The 12,871-nt window shown below is 33.0% G+C and overlaps 1 protein-coding gene across 2 annotated transcripts; it reads left to right on the top strand.

Annotated features, from left to right (window-relative positions):
* Nucleotides 1-214: 214 nt before the first annotated feature.
* Nucleotides 215-3,528, top strand: LOC149203827 (7-deoxyloganetin glucosyltransferase-like). Of its 2 annotated transcripts, XM_089403585.1 has the most exons (3): nucleotides 215-510; nucleotides 1,199-1,560; nucleotides 2,175-3,528. In XM_089403585.1, the coding sequence occupies exons 1-3, from the start codon at nucleotides 356-358 to the stop codon at nucleotides 3,134-3,136; spliced, it is 1,479 nt and encodes a 492-aa protein (XP_089259711.1). In that variant the 5' UTR covers nucleotides 215-355; the 3' UTR covers nucleotides 3,137-3,528. The 2 variants fall into 2 exon arrangements, with proteins under 2 accessions (XP_089259711.1, XP_089259710.1); XM_089403584.1 differs by lacking the exon at nucleotides 215-510 and having other exon boundaries at nucleotides 1,026-1,560; nucleotides 2,175-3,527.
* The last annotated feature ends 9,343 nt before the right edge of the window (nucleotides 3,529-12,871 follow it).

The following is a 12,871-nucleotide window of genomic DNA, read 5'->3' as shown; positions in this document are numbered from 1 at the left end:
CCATTTCCTGCGCAAAGTCATGTTAACGCTCTCATGAATTTGACGCAGTTGCTCACTCTACGTGGATTTTTTATCACATTTGTCAATACTGAGTGGGTCTTTAAACAAACGGTCAAAGCTTCTGCGCGAAACAACCATTCTCTTATTATTTCAGGTGTTTCCAGTGGTTGGAGCAGCGAAGGTCGCAAATTCGTTTTCTGTGTATTCCTGACGGCTTACCGACCGACCACGACCGCCTCTCCAACCTCGGCGAGTATTTCCTTGCACTGCAAAAGTTGAGCCCGGCATTGGAGCAACTCATTCGCAGCAGCAGCACTACAGTTGATGATGGCAAACATTCATTTCCACCCATCACATGCATCGTGACGGATTCGTTCATGTCTTGCACGGAGCAAGTTGCCACGAATATGAAAGTGCCGAGGGTTATCTTCTGGCCCTTTTGTGCTGCCGCTTCGATTTGCCAGCTCTACACTCAATTCCTCATGTCTCAGGGACATATTCCTGTCAAAAGTAAGTACGTCGCCCCATCTCCACCTAAGTTGCAGCTTCCTGTCACACTGTTTTCCTTTTGGGGATTTTAGTTTTTGGCTTTGGTTCTCTGATGTTGAACTAGATTCTCTGGTTCACTCAACAACTCCATATTATATTAAATATGAAAAATATACATCTTCTCATTTAAATTATATTATATATATAAAAGCTGCTAGAAAATCAAAGTAGCCACTACGGGCTGAAAGCGATACGTTCCCGCATTGACTGACCAGCCAGTCCGGTTGAAAACGATAGCACAACGTTGCTTCAATAAAAACAGATAGTCACCCACAAGAAAAAGGGTTGGTTTGAAGTTCAGATGAAAGCAGGTTGGTTTTCAGTTAGGTAAAGGCAGAAGAATCCAGAGAACAGATTAAGTTGACGGAGAAAGAGAATCGGCATTTGGTTCAAGGAAGAAAGTAAGTAAAATATATAAGCGAAATTGAGTAATGAAGGAGAAGAAAAGGGACCGGCATTCACAATGAATATTCAAAATGAGAATTGTGCCCTGTCCTGCCCAAGGTCATGTTAACGCTCTCATGAATTTGGCGCAGCTGCTGGCTATACGTGGATTTTTCATCACTTTCGTCAATACTGAAAGGATCCATAAACGCATGGTTGAAGCTTCCGCAAGAAATACCAACTCTATTATCTCTGTTGTTTCCAGGTGCGATACAGATAAGGAGTGGGAGCAACGAAGGTCCAAAATTCGTTTTCTGTGTATTCCCGATGGCTTACCACCTGACGATGCCCGCCTCTCCAACCCCGGCGAATATATGCTTGCACTGCAAAAATTGAGCCCCGCATTGGAGCAACTCCTTCGCAGCAGCAGCACTAGAGGTGATGATGGCAAATATTCATTTCCACCCATCACATGCATCGTGGCGGATTCGTTCATGTCTTGCACGGAGGAAGTGGCCACGAATATGAAAGTGCCCAGGGTTATCTTCTGGCCCTTTTGTGCTGCCGCTTCGGTTTGCCAGCTCTACACTGAATTCCTCATGTCTCAGGGACATATTCCTGTTAAAAGTAAGCACCATACTCCATTTCCACCTAAGTTGCAAGTTTACATACTGTGTTTGGGCATTTTTATGTTTAGTGTGGATTCCCAAAATATTTTTGGATCAATTCAATATTTTGGATCCACGTAAGTTGCTAGTTTACGTACTGGTTTTTTTTTTTTTGGTGGCATTTTTATGTTTATTGTGGATTCTCAAAATATTTTTGGATCAATTCAATATTTTGGATGATGTCAAATAATTGAGAAGACTAGATATAAAAAAATCTAAAAATATTAAGGAATCCGCAATAAATTTAATCTATGTTTTTCTTTGGGTTTGGTTATGTCCTTTAAGTTGCTGGTTAACTTTTCTTTGGGTTTGGTTATGTCTTTTAAGTTGCTGGCTGACTTACTTCATACATAGTGAGTTTAAGTAGATGGCAGATTCTCTGAATATTTAAGAAATCAGATAGACATGAACGCAAGCTTAAGTAGATTGAGCGCGTAAAAAAATTGACCGTGCCTATGTCTATCCAATTCCAAAATATTTAGAAAATCTGCCATCGGCTTAATGATGCCTTCCTTTTTACATGTGCGATAACTAATATCCTTGGGCGTGGTTGGGCCTTTGCTGTAAGTGCAGTAAGCGAAGCGAACAATCCAGGGAAGGTGATCACTTGTCTTCCGGGTAATCTCCCACCTTTGAGGCCAACTGATTTGTTGTCCTTCTATCGCGCTCAAGATCCGGCAGACATTCTTTCGAATGCTTTCCTGCATGAATCCAAGTTTGCGAGTAAAGGGGACTACGTACTGGTGAACACGTTTGAGGAGCTGGAAGGGAGCGATGCTGTAACGGCCCTGTCTTTGAATGGATGTCCTGCCCTGGCCATAGGACCTATTTTCCTTCCTAATTTCTTACATGGAAAGGATTCCACCACCAGTCTTTTGGAGGAGGACGAGAGGTGCTTGGCATGGCTGGATATGCAACAGCCAGCATCTGTCATATACGTTTCCTTTGGCAGTATAGCTGTCAATTCTCAGGACCAACTGCAGCAGCTGGCGCTAGGGCTCGAGGGTAGCGGGCAGCCATTCTTGTGGGTTCTCTGCTCGGATATTGAAGATGGGAAGCCTGCTGTTTTGCCGGATGGATTTGAAGAAAGAACCAAAGATCGGGCACTGCTTGTAAGGTGGGCGCCTCAGGTTAAAGTGCTCGCCCACACATCCGTTGGATTATTCCTCACTCACGCCGGATGGAACTCTACTTTGGAGAGCATAAGCATGGGAGTTCCTGTGGTGGGTCTCCCTTATTTTGGCGATCAGTATATCAACTGTAGATTCGCCCAGGATGTGTGGGAGGTCGGCCTGAATTTTGAAGGAGTGGAGGTGCGTGAGCAGAAGGTGGTGTCAAAAGAAGAAGTGGAGGGTATTGTAAGGGTAATGATGACAACGACCAAAGGAGAGCAGTTGAGAAAGAACGCCCTCAAACTGAAGGGATATGCAACGAAGGCAGTTGTCCCGGGAGGCTCATCTTTTAATAACTTGAGCACCTTCGTTAAAGACATGGGGAGAAAAGCAGGAACCCAATCGCAGAACGAAAGCAAGTGAGAGGTAATTACGTAGAGAATGTGTATTGATTCCATGGGGTATCTCTAAGTGGATTGCAAATTTTTCGAATAGTTGGGTATTGTCAATTTTTGACCGCCTTCATATCCGTCAAATTCCCAAATATCCCAGAAATATGCAATCGACTTAGACTCAAGCTCACCGGATTCCAGAAAAGAATACAGGCCATCGCATTATTTACCACTCTAAGTAAACTCTATATAGCCATCCATTATCTATATTGTAGCTTTTCCGAAAGTAAATAATGGGCGCCGCAATGTAATTATTCTGTTGTTAGGGATTTGTTTTATTGTGAGTGTTACATAGGAAAAATATAAAATGCGGAGAAATATAGAATGCTCTAAGAAAATGTACGATGCAGGATATTTTTTATAACAATGTGAATATATCTCTATACGTAATATTGTGTATGACAACATCGGAGTGTTTGTTGCAGTAATTACTGAACCATACAAGAAAGTTCTACGCACTGAACATATTGGGTCCACCACTCTTGAAAAGAAAATTATAACCTAATTTAATGTTTAATTTATTTTGAGTAGTATATGTTCCGTAAAAGGTTAATTATTAAAACACTCACTAACACTCATTATTTTTTTAAAAAACTCACTAAATTATAATTTTATTTTAAATGGTTATAAAATAAGATAAAAAATTATATATATAATATTGATTATTATTTATTTATTTTTAAATTAAATCCATAAAGATTTGTATGAAAAAATATAAATTATAAGATCATAATCTTTACATTTTTCAAATTTTTTTGAAGGTTTGAGATTGAGAACAAAGGTTTAGCCTACACCCCAAACTAATTCCTCATCACACAAATACTTCAGTCCCTCACTAACTAAATATTTTTCAAAAAACTTTCACAATACAAAAACATTTACATTCTATTTTTTAATTTGATCTAGTTCCACTTCTTGTTTTTCTTGGGATTTTTTTTCCTTCGTACGAACTTGAATCCAACCAATGGACCTTTTTTCTATAACTACATGGTATTTCCTTTTAAATTGGCCTCACACATTTTTTTAATTAATGAATTTAATTAAATAGTAGCAAGGCAACCTAGGATCAAACCTCATGGGGTGTGGTTGTGTCCTTACACATTTTTTTAATTAATGAATTTAATTAAATAGTAGCAAGGCAACCCAATATCAAACCTCACTGGGTGTGGTTGTGTCATGTGCTAAAGGGTGGTTGTGTCATGTGCTAAGGGGAAGAGACATGCTAATAAATCCAGTCAGCTTAGGGTTGGTGTGGCCCAGGCCGGGGTGCCATCCTGGGTGACTTTGACGTATAAGATGCCATTCGCTGGCGGCTCCTCAAGCCACATGTTCAACCTAGAAAATCACAGACAAATTGACAAACAAAAGAAAAAGGCCTAATGGACATAACTACTTTGTGCATAAATATCAAGCTTTCATTTGTATATACTACTATAAATATTCGATCAACATTAAATCTCTATCTTTCATTTAATAATTATTAATAATTGTTAATTCAAGTGACACTCTTTGGCTGGATCCACTAGATGCGCTTAACTGATAAGGCGCTGACGCTAGCGCTTTCTCTCTCTGAACCGACTTGAGCGCTGATAAGATTAGGGCGCGGAACCACTCCCTCTCCTGACTTTCTCTCTCTCGATAAGGCAGGTGTCCTCCGGAGGCCGGGCACCGATAAGGTACGACTTTCTCTCTCTCTCGATAAGGCAGGTCACCTAGTCAGGTCACCTAGTTGCGTTTTACGGCTACTTAAAAAGGCCCAAGCTGGGAACCTAGCCGGGGACCTAAAAAGAAGCGCGGGTATCCTCCGGACGCCGGGAACCAGAAAGGCCATTTTCGCGCGTTTTACGGCTACTTAAAAAGGCCCAAGCTGGCCCTCGAACCTAGCCGGGGATCTAAAGCGGAGTCATTTTATGTTATAATGTTATGCTATGTAATGTAGCATCAACTCACTAATTAAAGTTGTTTTTTTTAAATAATACAATTTCTAATTTTAATATAATAATAATAATAATAATTATTATTATTATTATTAATAAATTTTAAAAAATATAGTAAAGTGATGCCTATAAATGTGGTTGTTGTAGTTCAATTAAAATTTAGCCATAGAGTCAATTTACGTTTAGCTCTGTGCTTATTAGTTTTATTAATAGTAATCTAGCCTATTCAAAGGCTTGAAAACTCTTTTGTAACTGTTTTTTTTTTAATCATGAATGATCACTAAAATAAAATAGTTTCACGGAAAATAAATAAATAAATAAATCTATATATATATATATATATACACACACACACACACACATGAGCCAAGATTTATAAATATATTTTCTAAACTAATAATAAGAAAATATTTTGAAATATATATATTTTTTCTAATATTAAAATGTAAAAGGCAATATCTTTTAAGGTTTCAAATATTATGCCTATTTACAGTATTATAGGCTATTATTCTAGGTTGAAAACTCATACATATGGAAAGTAGGCAAGTATTCAATAAAAATACTTGTAATTCACTATTAAAATTGATAATTTTTTGTTAAGACAAATTTTTAACCAAATTTAAAAATATTGTTTTCAACAAATATCATGAAATTAGATAATTAGTGAAATTTCCCCCTGAAATTTTCCCAATTAAAAAGAAAAAACTATTAAATTGTTTATAATTTTATATGATTAATTTTAATTAGTATTTTTTTATTTAATCATTTCTACTATTTTTATTTTTTAATTCTTTTATAAACAACAATTTATTCCCCACTTAAATATTTATTATTTAAAGTATTAAAAAATAATAATAATAAAACATGGAAAGTAATACAATAGGCATAATATTACATAGTAATCTATTTCAATAATTTTTTTTAATTTCTATTTGATTATGTTTATTAGCTTTTCTCTTCTTTATTAGGTATTGGGTTTTTCTATTTTCTAATATTAATATATATTTTTAATTTCATATATAGAGTTAATTAAATTTTATATATTAATATAATTTATACATTCTAATAATTAAAAAATCATTTTAATTTATTAATATTTTTTTCTTTAATTTTATATATTTTTTAAGTCTAACTATATTCTCGAGCATATTTTGATTAAATACATTAAATATTAAATTTTAAATTTTTGTAATCTATATTATAAATAATGATGTCTTTCAAATTAATTACATCTATAAAATTAGAAAGACATTATTATTTACCAATCAATACCTTTTATATATCAAAAACATTATAAAAAATATTAGTATATAAATATAATAATTTTAATTTACTAGTAAAACAACTTCTAAAAACTTCATCCCAACATTATAATATATTAATTTTGAAATTAGATTTCGCTATATTATTGAACTTAGGTTCTTAAATAATGTGCATTATCTTGGAGTTGAAACCAATAATGAATTTTCTTTATATGGTCATAAAAATCAATGTCTAGAAACTATTTTCTCCTTATTTACAAAAAGACTAGTCTTTGTGAGGTGGGCACCCTAGTAAGTCCTTGCCCACGATTATTCCTTCCAAATAATAAATGGAATTCTACTTACAAGCGCTTGCTTTATGGTTTTTAGTTCTATGGTTTGGATAGTAGTTTGCTATTTTACTTATTTATGTTCAAGTTTTTTGAGGCATGTAATATATATTGATTAACTTTAAAAAATAGGTAGCTATATAAAGTTCTTATTTTGTTTAGGGTAAATATGAAATGTCTCAATTTTTGCTTAGATATGGAGTATTTAATGTTTAAAAAATAAAAATAAAATTTTAATTACAAAAAGATAAACATATAAGTATATAAGTCTATATGGTGAACATATAAATTTATTATGAACTTACAAATCTTATAATAAAATTCCTTTATTTTAAGTATGAATTATTAATTCTATTTTTATTAAAAGATAAAAGAAATAAAATTGAAATTTGAAAAATTGGATCTTGGTGAAAGAGGAAAAAATATCCCTTTATTTTAAAGATGAATTTATTAATTCCATTTCTATCCAAAAAAAATGGGAATTAAAAAAATTTGATCTAGATAAAAGAGGAAGAAATAGAAGATATTGTGAAGAATAAGGTGCTGCATACAATGAGTATTGAAAACGATTGTGCTTGGCACGCAGTGATTGTGCCATTTCCTGCGCAAAGTCATGTTAACGCTCTCATGAATTTGACGCAGGTGCTCACTCTACGTGGATTTTTTATCACATTTGTCAATACTGATTCAAATATATTGCCTATTTAAAGATTCAAATATTTTACTTATTTATATATATTAAATTTTATATATTTTTAATATTAAAAAATTCATTTTAATCTATTAATATTTTTTTCTCCAATTTCCTATTATATGTTTGTGTAAGTCTAGTTATATTTTTCGGAATATATAAAAAAATAATAATATATAAATATAATGGTTTTAATTTTCTAGTAGAACAACTTCTAAAAACGTTATCCCCAACATTACAATATATTAATTTTAAAATTGACATTATAATATATTAATTTTGAAATTGTTTTTCCCTATTATTGAAGTTAGTTTCTGCTACTTATTCTCAGAGAAAGTGGTACTAGATTGGGATATGTTTTATTTTTTAATGCATCACTAGATTTCTTAAGAGGTTGATTGCACTATATTATCATAATAGATGGTGATAGGCTGATTTATTTCTTTATTGACATCCTTCAAAGCTTCATTCATCCATAGGATTTATGCACAAAAATATGTTGCTACTATATAATTGACTTCACCTCTAGAGAGGAATATAGATGATTGTTTCTTTCTTAAACAAGATCCAAAAGAGTCTCCCAAGAAGAATGCATTTCCACTTGTATATTTTTATCATCAACACTTCCTGCCAAATTTACATTAGCATATGTCATCAAGGTAAGCATTGTGCTCTTAGGGTAACATAGTCCAAAATCAAGATTACCTTTCAGGAATCGACCTATTCTTTTTACAAGTAGCATGTGAGATTCCTTAGGGGCTAACTGGAATCTTTCCACCATTCATACTACTTGCATGATGTTTGGTCATGAATTTGTTATATATAAAACACCTCCAATCATTGATTTGTAAATATTTGCATCCAACATAAGATATTTGTCATCCTTACTTAGCTTGCAACCTGTAGTCATAATTTTTCTCGCAATAGCACATTCTTCCATCCCAAATCGCTTAATCATAGACTTGAGAGATATTTTTCTTGTGATATGAACATTCCTTCTTTGGTTTGAGTTACTTGAAGTCCAAGAAAGTAAGAAAAATCTCCAATCATTGACATTTCAAATTATTTTGACATATCTTCAGAAAATTTGTGACTCATTTTATCATTTTTTCTCCCAAAAATCAAATCATCCAAGTATACTAGTGTGATTATCATATTGTCTTTATCCATCTTCATGTAAAGGATGCTTCCTGCAACTCCTTTCTTGAATCCTTGTTGCTGAAGATAGTGATCAAGTCTAGCATACCAAGTTCTTGGAGCTTTCTTTTATCCATATAGAGCCTTATTTAATTTGCATACAAAGTATTTCTTTTCAGACACATAAAACCATTTTCCTCTTTACATGTATACTTCTCGTTTTATATTTCCATTTAGAAAGTCTAAATTCACATCCATTTGATATAATTTGAAGCATTTTGAGCAGAAAAATGCAAGAAACATCCTTATAACTTCTAGTCTCGTAATTTGAGCAAAGGTTTCTTCAAAGTCAATTCCTTCAATTTGTGTATATCCCTTGCACACAAATCTTTGTTTGCTCCTGATCATTTTTCCTTCTTCATTCATTTTGTTCTTAGACACCTACTTAATTATTATGGTATTCGTGTGACATTCTTATCCTGTATATGAGGTACTAGTTCCCATGTTCTAATTTTTTCAATCTAGTTCATCTCTTCTTCCATTTCTTTTATATAGTGAGGATCCCTAATTGCTTGAGTAAGGATCCTTTTTGGTGTGCTTTCCATATTTATTCGATTTTGTATTCCTCCATCTGCATATTAAATGATTTGGTCTTTTGGGCGATATTTTTGTACAAACTTTAATTTTTACACTATTCGAGATGGTTCCTCCTTTTCATTTTCTAACTCCTTCTCTAATTTTACAACACCTTCCTTTGGATGTGCATGGATAGGGTCTTCTTCATTATTTTTAACTATTTTTTTAAGAATAGCCTCATCTACCTTTACATCAATGCTTTCAAATTTATTTCACAAACAATTATTGTAGGATTTGTAGGCCTTACTAATTAATGAGTATCCAAAGAAAATTCCTTCGTCAGCACATGAATCAAATTTTCCTAGTGAATCATCATTAGTTTTCAAAAATCATTTGCTTCCAAATATTCTTAAGTGTTTCACAAAGGTATGCCTTCCTTTCCATATATCATATGGATTTTTATCATTGTCTACTCAGTGTTTTTATCTCTTCATGATATAGACTACTTCCCCAACTGTCTCCCTATATAATTTTGTCAGTAAGTCATCTTCCAAAAAAATTGTTCTTGCAATCTCCTATACATTCCCGTAACAGGTAAAATTTGGTTTGAGTAAGATGAAAATTCCTTCTTAAGCATTTGATCTTCAACTCATTTTCGTTTTCAGCCATTGCTTTGAAATTTTTAAAACAATCTAGTGCTTTTGACTTATATCTTATGAAAAATACCCACATCATTATAATATAAGCATCTATAAATAAAATAAAGTACATTTCTCCTTGTAGAGTTGGAGTTCTGGTTAGACTACACAGATATGCGTGAATGATTTCTAGAAGCTTTGATGTCAAACATTCCTTTGATTTGAAGTTATTCCTGGTTTTCTTTCCATGTTAACATGGTGCACAAATAACATTTGTTGGCTTTGAAATTATGGGGATATCTCATATTGCTTGAGTTTTTACAATATTCACCAGATTATCAAAGATTAGGTGTCCTAAACACTTATGCCACAACCAGATTTCATTTGCTTGACTCCTATAACATCTCTCTTCTTGAATTTCACTGAGAATGTATACATTATAAGTTGTTCTTTCTCCTCTTCCTAACAGTTTTCCTAAATATGTTCTCCTTATCTCATAGTCCTTAGAATAGAAGATGAGATCATGTCCTTGATCACATATTTTTCTCACACTTAGAATATTATGCTTGAGTCCTTCAACATATAGTGCATTTTCTACTTTGCCCTTTCCATTAATGAGACTCACTATGCCTTTACCTGTAACATCCCTTGTGAAAATTCCATGTAATAAAAGTTAAAAAAGGAAAAATCATAACCATAGTTGATGGGACACTTATTCCAAGTTGCATGTTGGACAAAACATCCTAGTGTGGGTGTTAATTTGGTTATTAATGGCTAAGGCTTTGGAAAGGGAAAATGGCATTTTTGGCAGATTTATTTATGAAAATAATGGAACTTAGGAGAAAAGGGAGGTGAAACATCACAAGTTTCATGTGAGGAGGAAAATGAAGGAAAATAATGGAAAATGAAGAAAATAGAGGCCTCATTCATAAAAAGGCTTTTGAGGATGAGTTGGTAACCTTTTGCCAATTCAGTTTTGGAGCTCTCTCTTTATTCTCTCTCTTGCACATACCCTTGGATACTTAGATTTTTCTTACAGCACCCTTGGAGGGTGTGACATACTTGGATTTTTGGAGCAAGAAGGAAAAGGAAGAAAAGGAAAGCGCAAGAGGACATCGGGATCAACATCTACAAATTATGGGATTTTCTTACAGGTACCAAGTTGCATGTATGTTTTCCTCACTAGTTTTGGCATGCATGGCATATGCATGTTGTTTATTGGTCAAATCTATCACTAGCATGGATGATTGCTTGGATTGACTGTGGGTTGTGATCGTTAGTATTTCACAAAAGTCTTGGATCTAACAACAATAAGAATAATTATTAATTATTAATAATAAATTTTAAAATTTAGCCATAGGGTCAATTTACAATTGACCTTATGCTTGTTAGTTTTATCATTAGTATTCTTATGTAATATATCCTATTTAAAGATTCAAATATTCTGCCTATTTATAAAAGTATTATAGGTTACTATTCTAGTTTGAAAACTCATATATATAAAACGTAGGCAAGTATTCAATTAAGAAACTTGTAATTTACTATTAAAATTGATAATTTTTTTGTTGAATATTATCCATTTAATATATATATATATATATATATAGATAGATATAGATATATATATATATGAATTTTTAAACAAATCAAAGGAAGAAGATATCTGTCAGTGTGTATCTGTTTGTTTGTTGGGAAAATTTGTGACTCATTTTATCATTTTTTCTCCCAAATATCATATCACCCAAGTATACTAGCGTGATTATCATATTTTCTTTATCCATCTTCATGTAAAGGTTGCTTCTTGCAACTCTTTCCTTGAATCCTTGTTGCTGAAGATAGTGATCAAGTCCAACATACCAAGTTCTTGGAGCTTGCTTTTATCCATGTAGAGCCTTATTTATTTTGCATACAAAGTATTTCTTTTCAAACACAAAACCATTTTCCTCTTTACATGTATACTACTTCTTTTATATATCCATTTAGAACGTCTAAAATCACATCCATTTGATATAGTTTGAAAGATTTTGAGCAGAAAAATGCAAGAAACATCCTTATAACTCATAGTCTCGTAATTTGAGCAAAGGTTTCTTCAAATTCAATTCCTTCAATTTGTGTATATCCCTTGCACACCAATCTTTGTTTGTTTCTCATCATTTTTCCTTCTTCATTCATTTTGTTCTTATACACCTACTTGATTCTTATGGTATTCATGTGACATTCTTATCCTATATATGAGGTACTAGTTCACATGTTCTAATTATTTTAATTTAGTTCATCTCTTCTTCCATTTCTTTTATATAGTGAGGATCCTTAATTGCTTGAGTGAGGATCCCTTTTGGTGTGCTTGCCATATTTATTTGATTTTGTGTTCCTCCATCTGCATATTAAATGATTTGGTCTTTTGGGTGATGTTTTTGTACAAACTTTAATTTTTACAGTGTTTGAGATGGTTCCTCCTTTTCATTTTCTAACTCCTTCTCTGATTTTACAACATCTTCCTTTGGATGTGCACATATAGGGTCTTCTTCATTAGTTTGAACTACTTTTTTAGGAATAGCCTCATCTACCTTTACATCGATGCTTTCAACTTTATTTCGCAAACGATTATTGTAGCATTTGTAGGCCTTACTACTTAATGAGTATCCAAGGAAAATTGCTTCGTCAACACATTAATCAAATTTTCCTAGTGAATCTTCATTAGTTTTCAAAAAATCATTTTCTTCCAAATATTCTTAAGTGTTTCACAAAGGTAGGCCTTCATTTTCATATATCATATGGAGTTTTATCATTGTCTACTCAGAGCTTTTCTCTCTTCTTGAATTTCACTGAGAATGTATACATTATAAGTTGTTCTTACTCCTCTTCCTACCAGTTTTCCTAAATATGTTCTCCTTATCTCACAGTCCTTAGAACAGAAGATGAGATCATGTCCTTGATCACATATTTTTCTCACACTTAGAATATTATGCTTGAGTCCTTCAACATATAGTGCATTTTTTGCTTTGCCCTTTCCATTGATGAGAATTTCTATGCCTTTACCTATAACAATCCTTGTGAAAATTCCATGTATTAAAAGTTAAAATAGGAAAAATCATAACCACAATTGATGGGACACTTATTCCAAGATGAATGTTGG

This window comes from Pinus tabuliformis, chromosome 2_1 (genome assembly GCF_031772625.1).
Source record: "Pinus tabuliformis cultivar Carrire ecotype Pingquan chromosome 2_1, CPIR1, whole genome shotgun sequence".
In the NCBI taxonomy this organism is placed as follows: Eukaryota; Viridiplantae; Streptophyta; class Pinopsida; order Pinales; family Pinaceae; genus Pinus; species Pinus tabuliformis.
The sequence above is the reverse complement of the archived record's forward strand: the minus strand, read 5'-3'. Positions and strand labels throughout refer to the sequence as shown.